General features: G+C 31.6%; 1 protein-coding gene across 1 annotated transcript in view; it reads left to right on the forward strand.

The window, feature by feature from the left end:
• Positions 1–25742, forward strand: part of LOC130450704 (probable G-protein coupled receptor 158) — a 452310-nt gene that overhangs the window by 265924 nt on the left and 160644 nt on the right. The window contains exons 7-8 of the mRNA XM_056789262.1: positions 7738–7847; positions 24378–24592. Of these exons, the coding sequence (XP_056645240.1) occupies positions 7738–7847; positions 24378–24592 (325 nt within the window). The remainder of the gene's footprint in view (positions 1–7737; positions 7848–24377; positions 24593–25742) is intronic.

A 25742-nucleotide genomic window follows, 5' to 3' on the forward strand; every position in this document is an offset into this window, starting at 1 on the left:
ACCTTCCCATCTAGTTTGCCATGTTGTGAGGGAACTTTCTCTAGCTTCGTTGCTATTCTGTAGCGATTTGTACTTGGATGTTCTTTCCTGGGCTAAGAGATCAATGGGCACCGTAGCCGTAATTACTTGGAGTGCTACCCCAGACACAGTTCGGAAGGCGGAGGCTACACGCAGCAGCATGTCTCTTTGTGCTCTATTGACCGTAGTATAGTGCTTTTTTCTCATAAGCGCTTTTTGCCATATTGGGGCTCCATATAGGACAATATTTTGCATGGCACTACACAACACTGCTCTTTTGCTTTGCCTAGGACCTCCTATGTTTGGCATAATCCGAGCAAGTTTGGAAACCCTTTCTTTTGCTTTCTTTGTTACTGTTTCTACATGTTTGCCAAAATTTCTACTTTCGTCAATGGTTATACCTAGGTATCTCAGGTTCTTTGCTGGCTTTATATTGACTCCGTCTACGCTGAAGCTTATTTGCTCCCTCTTTTGTTTACCCTTTAGTAGGATTGCCTCAGTTTTGTAGGGGCAAGAGCAAGCTTGTTGACTCTCATCCAGGTATTTATTTTTTCCAGGCACATGTTGGTATTTGTAACCAATGTCTGTTGGCTTTCTGCTCCGACTATCAGCGCCAGATCGTCGGCAAATGCTATTGTTACAGCATTACGAGTTACTTCTAAGCTCAGCACGCCGTCATATAGTACATTCCACAGCAGTGGACCCAGGACGGAACCCTGGGGAACACCTGACGTAATATCCACCTCCCTATTCTTTTCTAATTGCAGCTTTCTGTTTCTTAAATAGTTACAGACAAGGTTTATTAGATATGTCGATATTTTCCTTTTTTGTAGCTCTTTGATAATCAGGCTGTGGCATGCAGTGTTGAAAGCATTCTTAACGTCAATTGTGACAAGGGTGCAGAATCTACTTTTGAATTCCGTTACAGTATTCAGTGCAGCTTCTACAGCCTGGATCGTGGATTTCCCTTTTTGAAATCCATACTGACACATGTGCAGCCCTCCTCTGTCTTTAAGCTCATCTTGTAGTCTTTCCCGTATGAACGCTTCTAGTAACTTGCTCAAAGAATTTAACAGGCAGAGTGGTCTGTAGGAACTAGGTAACTCAGCTGACTTTCCTGGTTTTAGTATTAAAACCATCTTTGCAGCTTTCCATTCATTTGGAAATTCCTGTTTTTGGAGTAGTTTGTTCATCATGCCTAATAACCAGTCTGGGGCACAATCTGCTACTATTTTGATAGCCTTAGGCGGAATTTGGTCAATTCCAGGTGATTTTCCACATTTGATACCTTGAGCTACCTTCCTTAGCTCTTCTGCTGTGAAGGGTGGGGCTGGAGCTTCCTTTTCAGGGTATCTCCACTTATCATTTCCGGGTGGAAACAGTACTGCCACGATTTCGGATATCTTTTCGATGTCAAGCTCATAGGGTTTTAGAGTATTAATCTTTTTTGCTACTAGCTTATACGCATCTCCATTATTATTATTATTTCCTTTTGCTCTTTGAGAATTTTGGCTATGCGCATGCTGTCTATTATCATTATTAGGTGTATTTTGTTGATTACTTTTATCGTTTAAAGAACCGTACAGTCTTTCGAAATTTTCGAATTCGGCCACATAGGCCATCGCGTCTTCTCAAGAGTGTGGTTTTCGTAAATGCATATTATTTTTCAGAGTACCGTCGCACCCTACAATAAACGTATTTAAAGCGGTTTTATCGTATTGATTTATTTGACAATTTCTCTCATCAGCAGTTATATTGGGATCATTGCTAGTTCTTTGAATTACATTACTACGAATTAATTTAAGTCTACTTCCAAAATCAATAAGATGCTCGTTTTTTAATGGTTTGGCTCTGATCAACTCTTGCATAAGACAATTTAAATTCCTTCTGTGAACAAAACACTGTAATAAGGCCGTTTTTAATTTTGGCCAAGTATTTAATTCAACTCTGTTACCGACCATGAAGGCTGCTCTACCTTTTAATTTCTCTTTAATACTTTCTATAATGTGTAAATTTAATTCTGCATCATTATAAATTCTATATGACTTTATTAAATGCTCACACCTTGTAATAAATGTATTCAAATATTCACTGTCGCCATTAAAAGGTTTAATATTTGATAATTTGGATTTGAAAAGATCCCAATTCATTGCAGGAGGAGCCATTTTGTTAGTACCAGTTTGTTCTACGTTATTTTCGACTAAAGAAATATTATTGAACAATTGAACTATGTTATCGAGATTACTAGAGTTTAATTCACTCATAAATTGATAATTTCTTTTTTATTAATTGTATACGTTTTTGAAACTTTAAAACTTAATAATCAATACTATCTTTCCGAAATCCAAAAAAAGGTAAAGGTGGGAAAGGCAAGAAGAGGACAATAAGGAACTTACGTTTCTGAAGAACAGGCTTTTAAAATCTTCTCCCTCGATGATTCCCTGTTATCTCCAATGTTCACCACTAAAGGGCTATTGCACGATAATTGCTATTCTAATATTGTTCGTTGGATTCGCACTTAAAATGTTGAAACGTTAAAGTCGTGAGGTCACTAAATTGTTTCACACTATCCGAAATTTGTTACGCACCGTATGCCCGTAAACGTTTTAGTGATTTTTAATTTCCACGACTTGCGCGAATCCTACTGACTGCGCCAATTTTGGTTTTATTAACGAAAAATTCGTTTTTAAAAAATATATTTATTCAAGCAATTACAAGTTTATTGTTAGAGATCTGAACAGAGAATGAATTATATTAAATGAAATTACAAGAAAGTACATATGTTGTTAAGTAACAATTTCTCAGAAAGTATAATGTTTCTGCTGCGCTTTTAATTTTCCTCGATAAGCGGTGTATTTAACTCGTTTCTTAATGTCAAGGAGTGACTTAAAGTGTGATATTTGATATCGCAACTAGATAAATTTAAAAACATATATAGTGGAAAATATAGGAGTTTAATGAAAACTATTAGTCTGAATGAAAAATCACAGGAAGAGTACATATGAATTGTAAGATAAATTTAGATGGCTAGGAAATAATTAAGATATAATAGAACAAGTTGAGAAATATACTGAAACGATAATCAGTAGGACAAATATGTCGCAATACTACGTTTTTCTCAAAAGTATTGAGCCCAAGTGTGATTCTTTATCCTACGATGAATGATATCCTTAATTAACAATACATTCTCGGCAGTGGTTCTTTCGTTGAAACAATCATGGTACTCAAAATGCCTTCAATTCATTCATTGCATGAGCTTCAATTATTCCTTCATCATTGAATCAGCGACATTTTTAATCTGAAATATGGTAAGTGCTCAATCTCTGTGAAGCCACATTCATGTACAGTAACCTTGGAAAGCTAAGCAGTGTGGACTGGAGCATTGTCAAGTCGCAAGCTCACACTACGGTATATTTTACTGCGCCTTGTTTGTGTTTGATTTCTTAAAGTCTATCAAAGGGATACCCTAGCAGTTCCGAAATATTGTAGTCATCACGTTTTTGGTGCTTCTTGTGACCTTTGATTTTTTTGGCACAAGCTCTCCTTTCCGATGCCCCTCTAAGGAATCTCTTTAAGATGTCGAATCAATGTGAAAGATCATAGTTTCATCGCTCGTTATAATTGATCGGATTGAACTTTTCTGATCCTAGTGGCAAAGCTCTAAACATCGCTCACAAAATTCTACTCGACGTTGCTTTTGCACTGTGTTCAGAATTCGAGGAACTCATCTTACACTAATTTTTGTCATATTTGAATGCTCATGTAGGATCCTCACAACATTAGTTTTGTAAATGCCAATGTGTTTCTTCCATTTGTTCCATTAATTCAATGTTTTTTGGAGTGGTCACCGTCACAGGACCTTCCGTACGTAGGTCATCTTCTAATGATCCTAGTACCCAACGAAGCAACTTAGACCAATTCTTAATTATTGAAAATGATGGACATAAGTCGTAAACAGCTTCTAATCTGTTTGTGTTTGTGTTGATTTTCCTGCGAGACTCAGTTGAGACATTTTGACTGAGTGGTAGTTCGAGATCTGCTATAATAAAATGGATCGAAGCAGCAAGTTTAAATTTTGTTGAGACTTGTCAAAGATTTTTGCAAACGCGAATGAATTATTTATGTAGATATTCTGGATAATTGGTCGATATTATGATTTCTGAGTGAATTAATCATCAATTCACCCTGTAATTTAGTGACTAATTGTTACATAAACGCGGCCAAGCCGACAGAATTCAAACACTTACAATGTATGTACGGTTTAGTATAGGATGAAGTTGGTGTTATGAAATGTTTCCTTTGTCTGTAAGATATGAATACTTGGTGGGGGAGTCAAAGCATAGTCATAAATTCCAGACTTACCGTTTTATTCGAACAATTCAACATTGTCTTTCTGATCTCGAATTTTAGAAACGCACCATAATTTTTGAGGTAAATTTCACATTGTTTGTAACTTGGAAGTATAATCGTGGTACGCATTAAGTCAAATTGCTGTAGAACAGTGGAAAGGTAGAAAACGAAGAATAGATTCTAGAAAATCACAAAAATGATATCACTAGTTTCCATCGAAATGTTGTACTTTCACTTTTTGCTGCAACTAAAAAGGATTAAATATTTCTGTTCCCATTTCCTATTTAGTTTATTTATATGTAGCTCCTTTCGTGCGTTGATGTGAGTATTTATGACTTTGAAGATAAATAAAATCATTTTCCTAATAAAACAGAGGTGTAGCGTCACCATAATTTACTGAAATCAGAATACATTGCCATTTATTAATCCATTGCAATTTTTTGATGAGTTATAAAATAAGTTAAAATACCGACAATTATTAGTAATTTCAATAACAACTGAAAAAACGACTGATCCTCATTTCTCATTGAAAAGCTTTAGATTTTGATTTTTAATGATTCAAGTTGTTGAATTACCGGAATTAATTTTATGTGACACTTTTAATAATATTATACCGATAACAATTGTCAAAGTTAAAAATATATATATTGAAACACTCATACGTGTCGTCTATTCGATTTATATTAACTATACAGATCACATGTACATTTTTTGGTGTAGAATAGATACATGTACCCGGCTTCGCACGGATAGTATAACATTTTATGCTTACATGTGTTGCCTTTCGTTATATAATAAATGTATCAGAGTTTTGAGTCACATTTTGATGAAAACCGAAGTAAATCGAAGCGTCAATATTTTATCTGTTTTGAAACGAAGTTTCAATTAGAGGAGACTTAAGATCAAGTTTATTAATCAACAAAACTAATGGAATGTTAACACTATTTCAATATTCAAATGTAATTTGTTATGTACTGATTATAAACATATAACAGACTATAATATAGAGGATGTATCATAAATAATATCGGTTTCCAATGTTTACTATCTTTATCAAATAATCTTCAATCAACAGGACAAGCCTTAATATTATTGAATTGTTCCCACGGTATTCTATGGTTTCAACCCAATGTTCAGCAAGCTGGTTAAAACCTGGGTAAAACCAGTTTTAGCGTTTAGCAGCAAAACATTGTCGCAATGCATTTTCAACATTTCTGTTGGATTCCATTTTTTTTCCAAAGCAAGAATTTCTCTTTGGATCTGTATATACAGTAATTTGACAGTGTAAGGTCTCAAATAAATGCTAGACGTGGTAGCGGTTCAACACCACCAAGTTCTTCGGTTTTATTCCGCGTGACTTTCGCAGGAAGTGGTTTAGCAATATTTCTTTATGAGAGAACTCGCTTTAAATTTGCTGAACCTACCCTTCCTAGGAATCTTCTAAGAGATGAGATCTATAACGAGGAAATCAGAAAACGTACAGTAGTCACATACGTCATATAGTATATAGTTGAAATAGCAGTAGGTAGGTGATTTTGGACGTGAAGATGGAGAAATTTTAACTATAAATTTTACAACAGGGCAACCAAAAGATACCACAAACGCAAGCGTGATGATATTATGAGAGTAGCAGGCCGACATTGGATGTGAACGATACAAGGCAGAATAATGTGGAAAACATTAGGAGAAGTCTTTGTCCAGGAGTAGATACATAACAGCCGATGAAGAAGAAAGTATAAAATATTATAATAATGAACTGAAATGTAATTGACTCACTTACGAGGATATATTGAAAAATTGTTAGCCCACCATAGAACTAACAAAATTTCATTGTCAAAATATTTTATTACATATTCTCCTCTCAATTTGATAAATTTATTATTTATTACATTATTGATACAATATTACCGAATATTGTGGATAAGGGGGCTGTTTTAGTAATTCAAGCCCTAAATCACAAATTTTTTGCATGACAACATGAGATTTGTGTGCAGGGGCGTTGTTCTGCAAAAACAAAACACCTTTGGATAGCTTTCCGCGTCTTTTCAGTTTAATGTTTTCCCGTAGAATTGTCAGTAATGTCCAATAGTAATCTCCAGTTATTTTTCTACCTTTATCTGAAAAATCAATCATGGATTGATGATCATGATCCATGGAAAACCCAAAAAACTGAAGCAAGAACTTTTCCCAGCAAATTCTTGGACACGAAACTTCTTAGGTCTTGGAGAACCAAAGGGTCGCCATTCCATCGATTGTTGCTTTGTTTATGGATCGTAGAAATGTACCCAAGTCTCATCCATAGTAACAATTCGTTTTCAAATCGAGCAGCGATCGAACGCGATGCTTCTACCCTTGCACGCTTTTGGTCAACATTCAAACATTTGAGGATCCATTTTGCAGCAATTTTTCTCAGGTCCAAATTGACGTGAACTATATGATGAACGCGTTCGTATGAAATATTCAGTGCTTCAGATATCCGTTTTAGCCCAATTCGACGGTCTGATGAACTCATGTCATGAACTGCATCGATATTTTCGGGGACTGACACAGAATCTGGCCTTTCCGATCGGTCATCAATTTCAATGGAAAATTCACTTCTTTTGAAGCATCTAGTCCAATTTTTAATGGTCGTATACGAAGGACATTCATCACCAAGGATATTAAGCATGTCTCCGTAAATCTGCTTACCACTTAACCCTTTTAAATACAGGTCCTTGATGATGGATCGATAGTCCAATTTTCCGATTTTCACTATTTCGATGGACATCTTTTTTCTTTTAATTAATTGTGTTTACTTTTTTGAAGTCAAACTTTACACTGACACTTCTAATAAGTTATTGTTCGTTGCTATGGTAACGCAATATTTTGTTTATGCATGGGACTAGTCTAGGCTAACTAGATATCAATACATCCTCGTAAGTTGATAAGGATTAATACTGTATATGTATGAATACCTTACCAATATCCGCATTGTACGTGACAATTTTTTAAAAGATAGGTATAGTGAGCTATCTTTTAAAGGCAAGTATTCCTGTAGATCTATAAAAAAGAGATGTCCCTCAACTGTTTCCCCGGAACAATCCATTAAAGTATATACCTCACCTTCCCTATGAATTATTCCATCTAATGGTGAAAACCGCATGAAAATCTGTAAAGTAGAGATTGAGTTTATCGCGAACAGACAGGCAAACATATGCGACAAAGACTTCATTTTATAATATGTAAGGATACACATTTGCATCATCTTATTCACATCAATATCGTCATGGAGTAATAAATGGAAGATTTCAATCCCCAAGGACACTCCTTTAAGCTGAAACAATTTGATATTCATTCATTTTCTTTATTAAACACATTTTTTAATTTCAGATGATTGTCATGTATCCTAAGCCAACGCTATATACGTGTACCGCTAGAGTATGGCTCAGAGAAATCGGCTTCTCTCTAACTTATGGTGCTTTGATGCTCAAAACCTGGAGGTAAGTAGTCACTATAAATACTACCAGTCGCAAGCTCATGAACCCATCTAATTTTTCTTAGGTTCTTCATAAAACTTATAGTTTTAATAATAGAGAGCGTAAATGAAAAGTTTGGGAAGAATTTTATTACGTAACAATTTTTTCCATCGAATATTACAGTACGAGACATAACATTTCAGGTAACAAGTTTGTAAGTTGCAAATGTGCTTTAAACATTCAGATCATTTGACGTATTTCCCATTCTTTTCGTATGTGAAGATCACACATCTAAAAATTATTTTTAATTTCCACGAATATATTCATGAATATAATAGGATGCAGCAAATAAGTAAGATTCAAAAAAATTTTTCTACGCCCATGTTTGTAAACGTCAAAAATCGCACTGTCACCATTCCTTGTAAATGACATTTAACAATAACATGCACGTAATGAGAGAGAAATTCTTGGTTTAATTAAATTACAATCAAATTTTTATTTACGTAAGACTTTATTTGGTCTATTTACACAAATTTAGTCAAATAAAAAACATAAAAACATAGGATTGAAACAGTAATGCCCCAAAATTTAGGCATCACATTATACAATTTCTTTAAAAATAGAACACGTTTTCTTAAGTAGCATGCTATGAATGGGCGTAGAAAAAATATCGTAATCATGAAAATTATGCACTCGCCACTGCGCGACTCCGTGCGTAATGGGTTACTAACAACTCTTTCTACGTAATATACTATATTTTTCTTAGTATTTTTTATTTTATTTAAACATCCTGTATAATGTGAAGTTCCATCCATCATTATCCTTATTAAATCAGTATAACAGTAGTAACTTTTTCTTTCGAATTCCCCCTCTATCATACCACCTAAACATTTGCCTTGTCTTTATATAAAGTAGGGTTATCAAGGTATATATTAATTATGCTCATCAATTTCGAAAATGCAAATTACGCGTTAATATGCAAAATCATTTAAAGGGGTTCCGGGGCTGGGGAAGTCTATTAAGTTGAGAGGATGCCAATTTATTTAAACTTAGATAATGAAAAATTCCAGCAAAATGTGAGATGTATGACGTAAACAAGTTTACTGTGACCTAAACTAGTAAACATATTTGTTAGGAGCTGAACTATTAAATTATGTTGTCATTGGAAATTCACAATTTTGTGTACTTATTTGGATGCGAAGTTTTTTGATTATATATTATATATTATTATATATATAGTTTACAGTAGAGCAGGTCACGTTTGGTCCTATGTGACTATGGATCACATCATATATTTTGAATCGCAAGAAAATATTGTACAGATACTGAAACGAAACACAGACAGTTTGCTTATGGATTTTGAATGACTTCCACATTCCTACACAACGTAATCCAACCAATCAAACCTAATATTTCATGAATTTTGAGAGATTGTAATGAAATCTTAGCGCTCAAGGCTTTATCTTTCAACAAACTTTCCAAAATTTGCTGAAAGTTTTAATTGTACTGAATTTAAGACGTCTATACCACTTCAAATTTATTTATTTGCTTAATTAATTTTTTGTGCTTAAAAATATTCTCAATGAACAATACTGAGATATCGCCAAATAAAAAACAAGTGCATCAAATTCATTTTCTCCTAGAATTTTCTATTAGTATAATGTTTTGATATATTAATTTATGCATTCGATCCCCGCTTTGAGTTTTATGAGCACGTTCGCAAAAAATCTAGTTCAATTTCATTTATAAAGCTCCCCACCATCACCGTAAACGATATAAATTTTATTCTTTCAATGAATAATAAATAATTTTGTTGTTTAATTGGATAAATATCAATATTAGAAACTGGCTGCGTCGCTCGATGGCTTTGGAGTTTTCATTTTATTGTCAGCTCGATCTTCTTTACTAAATTTCTCCATTTGATACTGTCCTGTGCCTCCTCTTCCCATCTTTCTATAGCAAACTTTCTTATATATATCTTCGCGTCTTCTATCCATTTCTTCCTTAGTCTTTGTTCCCTAGGTAATTCCTCCAAAAATTTCTCACAATATTTTCCTCTACATACTTCCAATTTATTTGTAGCCTTTTCTATCACACCTATAGTTCGGAGCAGAAGAGCACTGTGGGGCGAATTACTGTTTCATAAACTCTAGCCCCTACTGATAATAATATTATTTCGGAATTCAACACTGTTTTTATGTTTCCTGCGCCTTTCTCTCCTCCCCAATTCTTTTTCTACCTTTGGAATTTCTGTATTTTTGTTTGTAATTGTTACCTCCAGATATTCAAATTAGGTGAACTCTTAAAAACAGTATTTGTTTTGGTTTTGTTAATAAATACTTGTACTCTCGGTAGTATTGGTATGACTTTTCTTCATTATGGCTTCCAATATTATATTTTAACGTTTAACGACGTTGAGAGCGATGTAAGCTTCTCAACAGCAAAGAAAATTATTCAAAAATACTAAACAAATTTGCGGACTATTTTATTTTACAAATTTCTAAGCATTAAAATATTTATTAATTGAATGCAAGCTACATAATCAACAAAAGCACTTTTGCATCATTTGTTATATTGTATTCTTTTATCTGAACTAAGAAATTGGAGTTTACTACACCATTTTCTTCCTCTAGTTGAGATGTTTGCCAACTTTTACATATTTCGCATAACTTTCGTTACGAAAAAAAGAAACTCATGCAGGATCGCCGTTTACAGAGTTGATCTTCAAATTAATAAAATGTTTTAATTGTTTGACTATTTTATTGAATTCCATTAAAACTAAAAGTTGATTGCATATTATATTATATTGAACTACATAATTTACCTGAAATGGCAGCTTGCATTCGATTAATTGATACTTTAATGTTTAAAATTTTGTAACATAAAATAATCCGCAAATTTGTATATTATTTCTGAATGGTATGCTGTGCGCAACGTGATCCACTAAATGTTTGAGAGTGAAAAGCATCGAATTATTGTCCCATTGCCTATATTCGCACGATCAATTGCACAGTAACTTTTTCTTGTTTCCCACTGTCAAACAAAACATACACGGACTGCCATTTCTATTACCTCAGGAAGCTGTTGACGACTTTCAAAACCTTGTTTCTACAATATCAGCTCCAGTATAAGCAAAAATGTGTAATCCTTAAGGGCGAATATTTTGAGAAGCAACGCTTTGTTTCCAACTTCTTTTGTCTGTTTCACTTTTTGTAAACCGTGTACCTTTACCTTGGTGGTCCAAGGTATCCAATTGCTTCAGTCACAAATATTAATAGGTTTGTAATAAGAAGAAATATTGTTAAACATATAAGGATTAAATCAAAAATTTGAGAGGTTTGTCCAGTGACTAAAAACGAAGTATGAGATGTGACAATTACTTAATGTGACTGATTATTTTTATGGTTTAAAGTCTGAGCTTGCGCACTTGCCTAAACGTCTTCTGAATCGTTTCGTGGCTATCTTAAAATAGTGGGTTGGAATAAACTTATTATGTTTTCCTGTGTTTTACCTTCTTTCACACTAAATCTGGAGTCTCCGGTTTTTTTACCAAATTTACAAACTTACTCCTTTAGTTTGTATGTTTAAATGGAATTTGTTAATCAAATTTTCATCGTTTTACAATCAATTTATTGATTTTATATTTCCCGTACCTCCTCATTTTTGATGATTCAATAAAAAAATTGATGAAATATATAATAGTATCGCATAAATTGATTAACTTACCATTTATACGAATTAGAGTGAGTCGAATTCATTCTCTAATTCTATTTTTAATTGAATTAAGTTAATTTTACTTGATGGTCCAAATGACATTCCAAATTCAAAATAACTTCGATAGTTCCATGGTTTGTGAAGTTGGCATACAAACAATCCTATGGTTGATGGTTGGTGGAGTAAATCTTATTAAGGACATGAATAAAAAATCCAATCCTATTAAAAACTTGCCGATATTAACTATTTTTAGTCCCTTAAAACTTAAAACAATGAAAAATATGTAAAAAAAGGTCTTTTCAAAAACAAGCTACATCTACCACACACTATAAGTTTTAACATGAATCTTGGTAAAATCGGTTTCTAAAAATAATTCAAAATAGATGCTGATGACGAAAAAGTTGGAAAAGTATTGATTTAAGTCAATATTCATTCTTATGGATACAGTAAAAATTATTTGGAAAATGGTAAAGACTAAAAAAATGATTAGATTGAATGAAAGTAATACCATAAAGTGTGGACGTTCATATACTCTTTTGGTATTTTCCCCACATATTAGTCATCTTCTAATAATTTTTTCGCTAATTATAAAAAGTAATACTTCCTATATAACCTTCACCTTTCTGTACCTATATGTACTTTTTCAAAATTTTCATCATATAAATAAAGTGTGGTTCATTAGAATAAATTTCACTTTTTTTATCTATTATTATTATCATCCCTGTGTGAATGTCTTGGTTGTTCTAACTTAAATCATATTTATTAGACTTTTCTCAGGCACAGTCTCGAATATCTAAGACCGGATATAGTCCTTCATTCAAGTGCTCGATCAAAGTTTTCTATTTTCTCCAATTCCGTTCACCATCTGAAATAGAAAGGAAAAATTTCATACCCTCATTATTTTTACAACCCTTTTCGATTCTGATTTAAATTTGATTCAGTCCTACTTCAAAACAATAGTGCGGCTTGATTGGAAGTCGCATCTGTTAAATTTCCGTGCTAAACCTGTAAATTCTACAGGATTATAATACAAAAAATATCTAGTATGTTCAATATTCACTATAATTCTTGTCGAATTTTCAGTTTCTCAAAGGCGCCGAATAAAGATCTCATGCAATGCAGTAGTCTACAACGAGCACCTTAGAAGCTTCCAATACCAAAACGGCTTTACAGTCACGTATAATTTCGTCTACTCAATATACGACAATTTCTGAGAATAAAAATTTAACAACGAAAATGGCACCACTTTATTTAATATTAAAAATAAATACAAACCGTCAAAGAGGTAAGGTGAATTGATAATTCGAAAAACCTGCTTGAAAATTATTGGGAAAATAGAACGAATATCTTCTTAAATAGCAGAGAATGTAAGCGTTATTTATCATATATATATATATATGTATATATATATATATATATATATATATATATATATATATATATATATATATATATATATATATATAATAGTACATCTCAAATAGATAAAAAATTTCTAACTCGGAAAATATTAATGAATTCGAAGACTGAACACGTGTATCATGACAAAAAAGGTCTACAAGGTACCTGGTGTCAAGGGTGGCTGACAACTAAGTCGCCTATTGGAGTCTCTTGAGATTCGTTATGAAATTGACCGAATATATAGTTCCGGGGGTTTTCGAGATCGCTGAACACGAATATCACGACAGCGATGATCTGCGAGGTACCTGATGTCAAGGTTGACTGACCCGACGTCTTTGTCTTCTACTAGAATCTCGTGAGATTTGTTATGAAATTAGCCAAATATTTTGATAAAGACTTAAAGAAAAGTCGAAACGTCAATTTTATCTATCTTTCAAAAATGATATATATATATATATATATACAGGGTGAATCGGAAGGAGCGCACCAAATTCTAGGAGTGTATACACGTGAAAATAATCTAAAAAAAATTAAATTTTCTTAATCATAAATCATAAATCTTCAAAAAGACCGCCATTGACTTCTAAACATTTTCTGCTTCGTCACGAAGAGCGTTTGCTGCTCTTCCAATTGATTAATTTCTTTCTTCTTTAATATGGGCTGCAGTATTCTTAATTGGTCTAATTAGTGCATCCCTTGTGTCCACTTTTATTTTGTAGATTTCATTTCTCATCCAGCCCCATAAACAAAAATCTAGTGGTGTGAGGTCTGGAGGTCTTGCAGGCCAATTAATGGGACCTCCACGACCAATCCAATGCCCTGGAAAACGTTCGTCTAAATGTTGCTTGACCTGACGAGCGACATGTGCAGGAGCTCCATCGTGCTGATAGTACATCTGCATTTTAACATCCTCTTGTAGGCCTTGTAATTCATTTTGTAAAAAATTTAGACAGTTGTCTCCTGTGAGAAGATTATCCAAAATAAAAGGGCCAATTAAATAACTGTCAACCATACCACATCACACGTTTACAGAAAACCGATGTTGAAAATTGTTTTCGCGTGGGGATTTTCGTCCGACCATACATGATAGTTACAAGTATTATTAATGCCATCACGGGTAAATGTAGCTTCGCCCGTAAATACAACACGATTATTATTATTTATCCACCCACAAAACTCCATACGGTTAGCGTAATCCTCTGGTTGTAGGTTTCTGTACTCTCTGTACGTGATAAGGATATAAGCCTTGTTCGTGAAGTGTGTTTATCACCCTTTTTTTTTGGAATTCCCAATTGAGTAGCAATTCTCCGTGAGCTAGTAGTTGCATCTTCTTCTACTACATAGAAGCAAACTATTTTTTAATTCTACCAAACCTTGTCGAGTAGCGCGCTCAGATGATATGTTAGCACTGGGAAGCTTACCAGCCTCGTACAATTTGTTAAAAACTCTAATAAATACGTTTTTATCAGTATATCTTTGGTGTGGAAAACGTTGACGATATTCTTCAGCAGCAGCAGAACCATTTCCATTAAAGAAATCATAAGCAAACACCATATTTGTACATTCTAATTTTGAATGAGTATCTGGTATTTTGCAACACTAACAATCACACAAATTCGAAATTAAACGTCCAGTTACTGTACACTGACAGTAAATCAAAACGTCAGAATTATCAAATTATTCAGATATAACTTGAAAGCTAGATGAACATTTTTAATTACTTCATAACTTGAAAACAGATGAAAATCGGATAAGAACATATGAGTTTTTTACATTATTTTCACGTGTATAATACACTCCTAGAGTTTGGTGCGCTCCTCCCGAGCTTTCGAATACTTATGTTTTCATCGTCTGGGACTGAAATTATGGTCAAATACAATATAAGAAATATGTATAAATGTATAACAATGATAAAATTTTACTTAAAATAATCAATTAAGATTTTCGATGGTTTTGGGTGGTATTAATACTTGTATAAATTTTCCAACTCATAGAATTCAAAATTCAATATTCAAATTGACGTTTATAGAAATATTGATTCTGGTTAGGTTAGGAGAATTTTTAATTGGCTAAATTATGAATGACACTGAATTTTTATAGGTTATAAGGAAAAGTTGTAATGAATGATTGGTAAATTTATGGATAACATTAAAATTCAATAGGTTAGGTTGTTATTAATTTAGTTGAGTATTTATTGGCTAGAATATAAATGACAATAAATTTTATAGAATAGGTCGGTCTAAGTGACGTTGAAGTTCATAGGTTAGGTGAGTTTAATTGGTTGTTAATGGCGTTGAATTTTTATAGAATTTGTTTATTTTTAGAAAAAACTTACATGATTAATGCATTAAACAGAAAACTGATTCAAATTACCTTAGTGTAATTTCTGCATATATTTTAGATTTTGAGAAGACAAATTCTATAAAAATTCAACGCCATTAACAACCAAGTAACCTCACCTAACGTATAAATTCCAACTTCACTTATAACGATCCAACCTATAAAATTTATTGTCATTTATATTCTAGACAATAAACATTCAGCTACAATCATAACGACCTAATCTATTGAATTGTAATGTTATGCATAAATTTACCAATCAATATCGAACATCATTCACTACAACTTATCCTTATCCAACCTATAAAAATTCAACGTCATTCATTATTTAACCAATTCAAAATTAATAAAAATTCCTATAGAAACCATAATTAATATTTCAATTAAGTAAAATTTTACTATGTTATACATATCTCTTATATTGTATTTAACCATAATTTCAGGCCCAGACGAAGAATTCGAAAGCTCGGAAAATATATTAAAGTTAGTACACTTTGGTGTTTCATTGCCACGTCCACAATAAGAAACCGCTTATATATATATATATATATATATATATATATATATATGAATTATAACGAAGTCTTTGCCAGCTATATTATATATATATATATATATATATATATATATATATATATATATATATATATATATATATATATAAATATAAATATTGTACACATAGCTACCAACCTCTACTTTAAAAAGAATATGAATATTTCTTTGTGTAATTTATTATGTTATTTTCAAATTTTTTTTGCTGTGCTAATGACCAACAAAGTTGAGGCACGTCTAATGGAAATAAAAAGAACTACAATATATTATAGTTTTCTTTTCAAAGTTACTGGCGTGTTTCCAAGAGAACTTTGAATATATACGATATAAAATGCTTCTAGCTTGAAATATTTTTGCAGCAGATTGACATTTGAGTATGTAGAAGACTGAAACTCGAAACGGCTCTTTCTGGTTCAAATGTCGTTTTGGCAGCAGTCCTAAACTTAAGAATCTAACAAAATTACAAGAATGTTAAAAAAGTTCTTTGAAATTCACGATAAATTTTATATACGACATGACAAGTCAAAAAAAGAAATAAATCAATTTCTCAAAGTAATATAAATAATGTAAATGAATCGCTTAGATTCTTCTTAATGGCGAAATACGTCACGAAACCTAAATGGAAATCCAGCAGTGGTTTTGCTCCAACTTTTTAATTGAATAATACCACTTAATCATTGAAATTCCACGTTCCTTTTTAGTCCAAATGCGACCTCTGTTCTGATATCCAAATGAATTTGGTTCATAATACTGGTTTAAGCATCCTTGGAAACAAAACTTACCTGGTTATATTTGAAAATATAACCATATAAATTTGAGCTATAATTTTTTCTAATTGTTCTTTAAATTTTTTCGAGCAGATCAATATACCTCATAGAAAATGAAACAAATTGAAAAATGTTTACGAGAAAAATTATATAATAAATAATTATTGAATAAAGCTTTTAACAGGGTTATTAATTTTGAATTACAAAACCAAAACCTCTACCAATGATTATGCTATAACTATAAAAGGCTTCGATGTTGACATTCAATCTGGAAACTCCTTCTCATGACATAAATATTATAATCATATTTCAACCTTCATCCTACATTATACTATAGAAACGTCAATTTTTCGTCCACGATAGGTAATAATTTGCTTTTTACTGTACTGTATGTTGGTCTATCAGTGCACCAATGTGAATATTACAACATAAAATTATGGATAAAGTAATAATCTATAATTATCAGAAAGTTCACAAAAATATTGTGTAATTACAAGTTATCATATATAACTGGTGTTTGCAAAATTAATATAGGGGAACAATTAGATATAAAACGTAATCCAAATGATGCTTATAAATCGCAAATATAAATTGATGATAATTTCAATAATAACACGTGACAGAATACATGTTTCTATTGGTTACTGCGGTTGTGACGTAGAAAGTAAGTAAATACTGGAACGTGGTCACCGGATTTCGCCTTTCAAACGCCATTCTTTTGTTGTGAGAGGAGGTAATTGGTTGTTTAGTCCGATTTGTGTTTTTGTAAGGGTCTCAAAGACTATTCTAATTGAAATGATGGCCGAAATAGGATTTATCGAAGCAAGTCGGACAATATACCTAAGGTAGACGCATTCATGGCTGCTATGATCTTTGCTGAAAATCATTTATTTACTTAGGCTGAAATACGTGGAGTAAAAGCAGATACGTGGGTACTACTAATTAGACTTTCTTATAGTAACGTCATTATCACATTTGTTTGCTTGAACAAGTTACCTTCTTATAGCTTGAAACCATTGTTTTCGTCGCTTTTTCTCTCGAGGGACTTGCACGAAAACTATGTTTGGTGTTTTTGTTCTAGAGTTTGTACATTCTGGTACAATGCACTAACGATACGTCATCTTGTATTCTACAAAATTGAATACTCACAGCCGTGCGAATGTTTTTTAAAAAAATCCCAACAACTCTGTTTAAACTGTATTTACTTCTAGCCTCACTTAAGTCTGTTTACTTACTTTGTACATCACACAACGTCACACTCGGTCATGTGACAACAAATGCGCTTTGACGCGTCATTTAGGTATTTAAATTTATTTATTTTTTTATGAACTAATATACCATTTAAAAAAAATTGAAAAATACTGTACGATTAAGAACGATTAAGAACCCTATTACGTAATGAGATAAGTACGCGGAATTCTTCAAACAAAGAACAACTGAATATACAGGGTGGCCCATTAGTGTATGGAAGTGCAATTACTCACTTAAAATAAAATATACAAAAAAAATTTTTAAATAAAAGTTTTTCCCATAAATTGTGACATTCCCAAGTTGGAGCGAAAAATATAAAAAATTTATTGGTGCACTATAAATGCTGCCTAGTAAACGTTATTAGTGAGAAGTAACTAAACTTGTACGAAGGTAAGTGATGGCTGAAATGTCTGAAGAAAGTAGAAGTTTCTTTTGGAGTTCGGGGTATTTTCATCTTATAAAACTATTTTATACCTTCAAATTATGTCTGACAATGTAAACTCAAAAATTGACTGTTTTTAAGGAAATTGCATTTTTAGTTTATGATTTAAAAATAGTCACCTTCTTCTAAACACTGAATGTGACGTTTAAAATACTTGTAGTTTTTGTGACAAAATCAAACCAGTAATTCTATACTTTCAAACTATAATAAAATAAATAGGGTATCAACAAAACCAAATTAAGCAAACATCACCTTACCAACAAATGAAGTAAAAATATCCATAGTTTTATTAAGTAACTTGACATTTGAATTTGACATTTTCACAGTTTAAGTCAGAGTGATTAGTTATTATCTAGATGCATTACAAAGAACGAGGAAGCAATTAAGATCATGAATTTTCTGATACAATAATTGACAGATATGATTTTAGTACTGGGTGCCAGTGATAAGAACTGTTTACTCGCACAAAGAATTTATCAACATAAATTTCCAGGTAGAAGACAGCCAAGAAAAGAGACATTGAAAAATTAAATGTCATAAGTCGTAATGTCGTCCAACAAATTCTATCTAAGAACAAAATGCATCCTTACCGTATACAGCGAATGCAGGAACTATTGGATGATGATTGTGAAAAGCGATTAACCTTCTGTTAACAAATTCAGCAAAACAGAGATTCTTTCAATTTTGTATTATTTGCCGATGAAGTAACATTTCTTAAAAATGGGTTTATTAATAGACACAATTTCCATTATTATGCAACAAATCAACCGCATTGTATACGGACTATCAGTCAAACAAGGTGGTCATTAAATGTATGGGGTGGAATAATTAGGAATAATGTCATAGGCCCATATTTCTTTGACGGGACTGTTATTGGCAAGTTTATTCAAATTTCTTATAAAACGAATTACCCCAACTACTTCAGTAATTACCTGCTCATGATAGGCGGCCACCTCGTTCACCGGACCTTACAAAAATGGATTTTTTTTGGTGGGTTTACGTCAATGAACAAGTGTACAAAACACCCGCGACTACCAAGGAAGACATGAAGAATAAAATTAAGGAGGTTTTCCGAACTGCTGATGTCAATATGTTACATCGTGCTAGTAGACCTTTTGAAGATCGCATACATTATTGTATGGAAGTAAATGGTGATCATTTTGAACATTTAATAACATGGTATTGTAAAGTTTTTAGTTCTTTCTTATTTGTTGTTGGTTATTTTTGTTTAATTTGTTTATTTTGAACTTTGTGGGTACCCTGTTCATTTTATTATAGGTTTTAAAAGTATAAAATTTGATTTGATTTTGTCACACAAACTATTTTAAACGTCAAGTTCAGTGTTTACTTGTTAAAAAGGTGAATATTTTCAAATCATAAACTAAAAATGCAATTTTCTTAAACACTCAATTTTAGAGTGTACATTATCAGACATAATTTGAAGGAATAAAATAGTTTTATAAGATGGTAAAGTAATATACTAGATGTTCCATTTGAAAAAATGAAGTTTTTGCTAATTCAAATCTCCTGAATTAATGCTTATCTAAAAAAACACCCCGAACTCCAAACGAAATTTTTACTGTCTTCAGACATTTCAGCCATCACTTACTTTCGTACTTACCAAACAAGTTTAGTTACTTCTCACTAATAACGTTTACTAGGCAGCATTTATAGTGCACCAATTTTCATCAAATTTTCATATTTTTCGCTCCAACTCGGCAATGTCACAATGGAAAAAAACTTTTATTTAAAAATTTTTTTTGTATATTTTATTTTAAGTAAGTTATTGCACTTCCACACACTAATGGCCCACCTCGTGTATAAGAGAAGAATAATTGGGGAAATTGGATCAGTGAAAGCTGTAAATAATGAGTATAAAGGACTTATGAACTATGAAATTCAGAATATATCAGAAAATAATGATATTTTGAACACAGAAACAAAAAGAATACAATGGTACGGACACATTAAAAGAAAAACGGTAGTGTATTAGGAAAATTAGTGGAGACCGAATCAGAAAAGATTGCCAGGAAGACCAAATAAAAAGCTTCAAGATAAAGGAATCCAGTATGTTGAGAGATAAATCAAGCCAAAAGCTATTCTCACAAGTAACCGTTACAAAATACAAATAATACAACAAAATACATAATGATTGAAAGTATACACAAGAAATACACATCAATAAAATAATATAAATGGTAATCTTCATTTGAATAAATCGGGTGTGACTGTCGTTAAACATGACAAAAAATGAAAGTCAACAAGAAATAAAGAAAAAGGTCCAAATTGAAACTAACCAATATAAACAACTACGGATATATGAGAGGGGAATAATTTGAAAAATTCATGGACCAGGGAAAGCTGAAGTACAGAGAATTTATGAACTATGAAATTAAGAATTTATTAGAAAATGAAGATATAGTAAACATAATTAAAGCAAAAAGAATACAATGATACGGACACATTAAAAGAATGGGAAAAGGGTAGGCTAGAAGGAAAATTACAGAGTACAAGAAAAGACTGCCAGGAAGATCAAAAAATATATAAGAAGATCAGATTGTACAAGATAAGTCTAGGAGTATGTGACTAGCACAGACAGATACAGGATAAAAAGAAATGGATACATATACAGTTAACTCAAGATTAGCAGTAAGTGTGTTAGTATCAATAGTGCTCTTGATGGTAAGGATATATAATTTTTGAAAGAAATACGAAAATTATTAAAAACAAACTAATTTTAAAGTAGAGGAGACCTAAGATTAAGAAACCGCTTATATATATATATATATATATATATATATATATATATATATATATATATATATATATAAGCGGTTTCTTATTGGGAACAATGAAACACCAAAATGGACTAACTTTAATATATTTTCCCAGCTTTTGAATACTTATGTATTCAACGTTTGAGAAATAATTAATTAAGATTTTCGGTGATTTTGAATTGTATTTATTATGAATGAATACATAAGTATTCGATAGCTCGGAAAATATATTAAAGTTAGTCTACTTTGGTGTTTCATTGCCACGTTCCCAATAAGAAAACGCTCTTATATAAATATATATAAGAAATCATCAGATGGTTTGAAAACTGATCAAATATTCTATTGAGAAAAGTACAATTGAAAGTTCTTCTTTAAAAACAAGCAACTGGAGCTGAAAACGTATAACAAAATGTTTATTTTCTCCTTTCAAGCCCTTTCAATACATTACAAAATGTATTCCGTTGTTTTCTCGGAACGGGCGTAATAAATGCAGAATACATTGCCAAGTGTCAAGAACAGTCATTTTCCCTATATAAATCAATTATTTCTCTTTTTTCCCTATTTACATTTATTTCTCTCTTTTCCCTATTTACATCCAAGGGGGAATTGTACTTATTGCAGGAGACATGCCGTAAAATATGTTAGATCAAAGGGCGGAAAGGATATAGGTAATACTGACCATTTGGCTATAACAGCCGCCCTATAGCTAATCTCTATTACAGTGAATATCCAACGACTAGCTTTAGGCCTGGGCCCGAAACGCCAGCCTTTGTGTACGGAAAATAATTGGACCTTCGAAAGTAAACTAATCTACGCAAAAACGTTTCTTTAGTTCACAGAGAAAAGGGTTTACACTTTGTGTTTTGGGATATAGCATGATGTAGTCCAGGAAAAAGTTTTTTATTCGTTTTTCGAAATCTTATCTTAGCTTTCAGATACCCACTTGCGACACAAATAGTTACAATTTCAATGTTGTATAAATATATTTATAAGTAGGTACGAAGTGAATAAATTTTAAACCATTTCTAACGATGTACCATTATTATGAATAACGCCTATAAGTATAACTTTAGAGATGTCTAACATTCCCGTAGTCAAATCATATAAATTTACTTGCTTGTAGAGAGGAAGTTTTATATCAATTTATAGCTCTCATTTTCCTCTATAAAAGTATCTTTTTTTCATTTTAACGGAGAACCAATCGTAAATTTTATTTCCTGACAAATTTATAACTAATTTCTACTAACCAGAAAGAAAACGAGAAAGCAACTTATTTTATTCATGACATTTGGATAGAAAGCTAAAACGTGATATTCATAATAAAACGTGTTTCAAGATTCGTTGATAGACAAAATGTTGAGGAACATTGCATCAAAATGTTGATTTAAGTGAGAAAAAAACTTTTTATTCTGAATTATTCAATTTATTTCATTCACGTTTTTATTTCTCTGGTCAGCAATTCATTATTATTTTGCTTAATTCTTCAAATATATTCCGTAATGCGCTATTCGATCTTCGTAACTGTAATTCTTATTTTTTTTCTTTAATATCTTCTTATTTACCTTTTCCAAATATCTAATATAACCGTCTGCTTTATTAAATATGCAAGTTTCAATACCGTAATTTACTGTTGGTGTTATTCTTGTCTTTCTGGCAATATTCTTATTATTATTATATCTAATATTTTTAGATGTTTACTTTCTTTCATCAGTTTTACTTCCAAATTCTCATCCCTGTTGCCGTCGCCCTTGAAAACCGCATCAAGATATACATAGCTTTGGACTTCTGAATTTACTACATTTTGTCCTCTCAAATCTATTGGAGAATTTCTCATTGTTCCTTCCCTTTGTGGCGTTGTCATTTTCATAAATTTAGTCTTCGTTGACTCGTATATTTACTGCCTCCGCTGCTTTTCATTTCGTTTCCCAACTATGACAGCAGTACACACGATTTTACCTTTTCGAAAATTGATTGTTGTTAAATATATTATAAAATTGAAATTAAAATCAATATAGTGTGGTTTCCCTAAGTAAACGACGCTGGTATCGAGGCGTCCCTCTCTGTTATTTCAAAGTAAACTTATATATAATATAATATATAATAATAATAATAATAATAATAATAATAATAATAGAAATAATAAAAAAGTTATGGTTAGAGATAACATTGGGCTATACTATACAGTACATCTTTCTTAATTACCGTCATTTCTTCTATCATAATGTCCTTCCACTTTTATATTGAGAAAAATTAAAAACAAAGGAAATTTTTTCGGCTCACATATTCAAAAAAATATTTATATACATATAATACCTCACTTCAACAACGTTTCAGTATAATTAGAATCTCTTCTATCGCTTCTTTTCTGAAAATAAAAATAAATACTGTTTTTATTTTATCTTATCCTATCAACCAATATAAAATTCAAGAATTGGGATTGTAAAAATTTTGATTATAACACAAATCATGTCTTCAAGGAAAAGATATATCTGTCTAACATGGAATAATCAATAATCTTCCAATGATGTCTCTCCTTGTCAGTGATAATAACTGGAGATCAGAAGTGGATGATTAAGTATGACCACAAGACATGTACACAAAGTTAGCAGTTAAAAGAAGCGTATAACAGAGTCGAAGCTGTCCAATCCGCGATTTAAGACAATGTTAATCGTTTTTATCTCCTCGTCTCCACGATATTTATGATGATGGCGTAAGAAGGTCAAAAAAACTGTAAACTTTTTCTAAACGAGTTAATGATCACCCAAGATGTATTGCATTTTGAGGGAAACGTTGTCTTGTAAAGCTGCATGGAACTAATTGTAAAGATCAATAAAGAAGTTTGTGAAATTTTTTTTGTTGATACATTCCAAAAACACAGCTGCTACACCATTTATAGGAATTTTCCGGAATGTTGACTTCCATATTTTAATTGTTTTTTGTTTTATGGTATTTCATTTGCTGTACAAACTTTAGACATTAATTCGACAAAAAACAGTCAATTTATCAATTTAAGATTAATGGAAAAGTTTTTATATATTCTCCAATAAGTACAAACGAATATCCAATTATTACATTCATTAACATTAATAGTAAACTCAACGTCATAAAATTTTTAAATTATCAAATAACAACAAAACATCATTGTTTTAGATTTCCTAAAATTCAATATCATTCTACTAGTGCCTGAAATTCACAAAAGCAAATAAATTATAACCATTTTTCAACGAAACAGATTATGTTATATATTTTCAATCACTATTCGAAATTTAGCATTGAATTAGAGACCAAAGATATTTTTCTTTTGCAGGATATCCGTTATATTCAGAGTTCGTTCTGCTAAAGCTGTTAAGATCACGGATACGAATTTGCTGAAGAGGTTGGGTGTAATACTGACGATTTTTGCCGCTTTTCTGATAATTCGCACTCTTGTAGCACCCCCCGTCGTCATTGTTGGAAGGACCGCCGACGATCTTAAAGCCTATCTCTGCAGAACGGATTGGTGGGATCATTTGTTCTCGACATGTAAGTCTAGCAATCTCTTTTACTGTTTTTATTTCGTCATTTTAATAGTGCTTATAACCAGACCTTTTTCAGGGATAACAAAAAAATTAATCCCACAATATGTTCAGTGTACAGTATATAGTATGACTCATTTAAAATGAAAATATTAATATAAGATTTTGATCATTTTTTCAATGTAAATGATTCGGAACTGAATTTTATATATTTATTCTTATAGTCAATAATTATTAATGAGGAATGCTGGAATTATGGATTGGGTAACGGTGTATTTATGAAAAAAAAACTAAATACATTATCAATCGGAAGATTATTTTATTTATATTAGAATGCAGAGGTATGTCCTTAGAATGTTGAGGATCGGAGAGAACTTAACTACCTATTTCCAAAAGTTAACAGGTTCTATATTTTATTATCCATTCTATACATAAACCTATACCTAGCTCGAAAACCTTATTTTTTCTCTATTTTTGAAAATACCGGAATATATTCTTTGACTAATGTGATTAAAATGTTCTGAAGAGATGTTTTAAATTAGGAAACTTTACTTCCAAAATATTAAAATCAATATTATGAAAGTAAAATATCTCAAAAGAGAAGGATTTTTGCATTCAATATTCCCACAAGGAAGTAATGACAATGTAGAATTCAGAAAAGTTTCAAAGGAATACTCGGTATCAATAAATGGTCATAGAAAGATTGTTCTATATTTCATAATTCTTAGATTTTAGTACATGTGGAGAGATTTATATTTAAAGTAATATCAATATTTAACTTCAAGAACTTAATTGAATTTAACTTCAAAAGGACGCTATTAACAAATAATTGAATATAAAAGTAACAACAAACAAGTAAAAAAAGTCGTTGCAATCTCAACGCTAGAGACTATAGTGCTTTTTTACCGGTTACCGTAAATATCGATAAAAATCTGAAATGAATGAATGAATATGAAAAAAAAAACAAGAAAAATATCATAAGTTTCATTTAGTCAATACTCTTGTCTTCAATGTTTCTTGACAATTCTCATAATAATTGGTTTATGAGATGAAAAATGATCTCAAATGACATGAATTGACGGCCATTAAGTCAATTTACCTCTATTGTCATTCGATGTTCATCGATGTCTTATGTGTATTGATATATATTCATGTCA

This window comes from Diorhabda sublineata, chromosome X (assembly GCF_026230105.1).
Source record: "Diorhabda sublineata isolate icDioSubl1.1 chromosome X, icDioSubl1.1, whole genome shotgun sequence".
NCBI classification, from domain to species: domain Eukaryota; kingdom Metazoa; phylum Arthropoda; class Insecta; order Coleoptera; family Chrysomelidae; genus Diorhabda; species Diorhabda sublineata.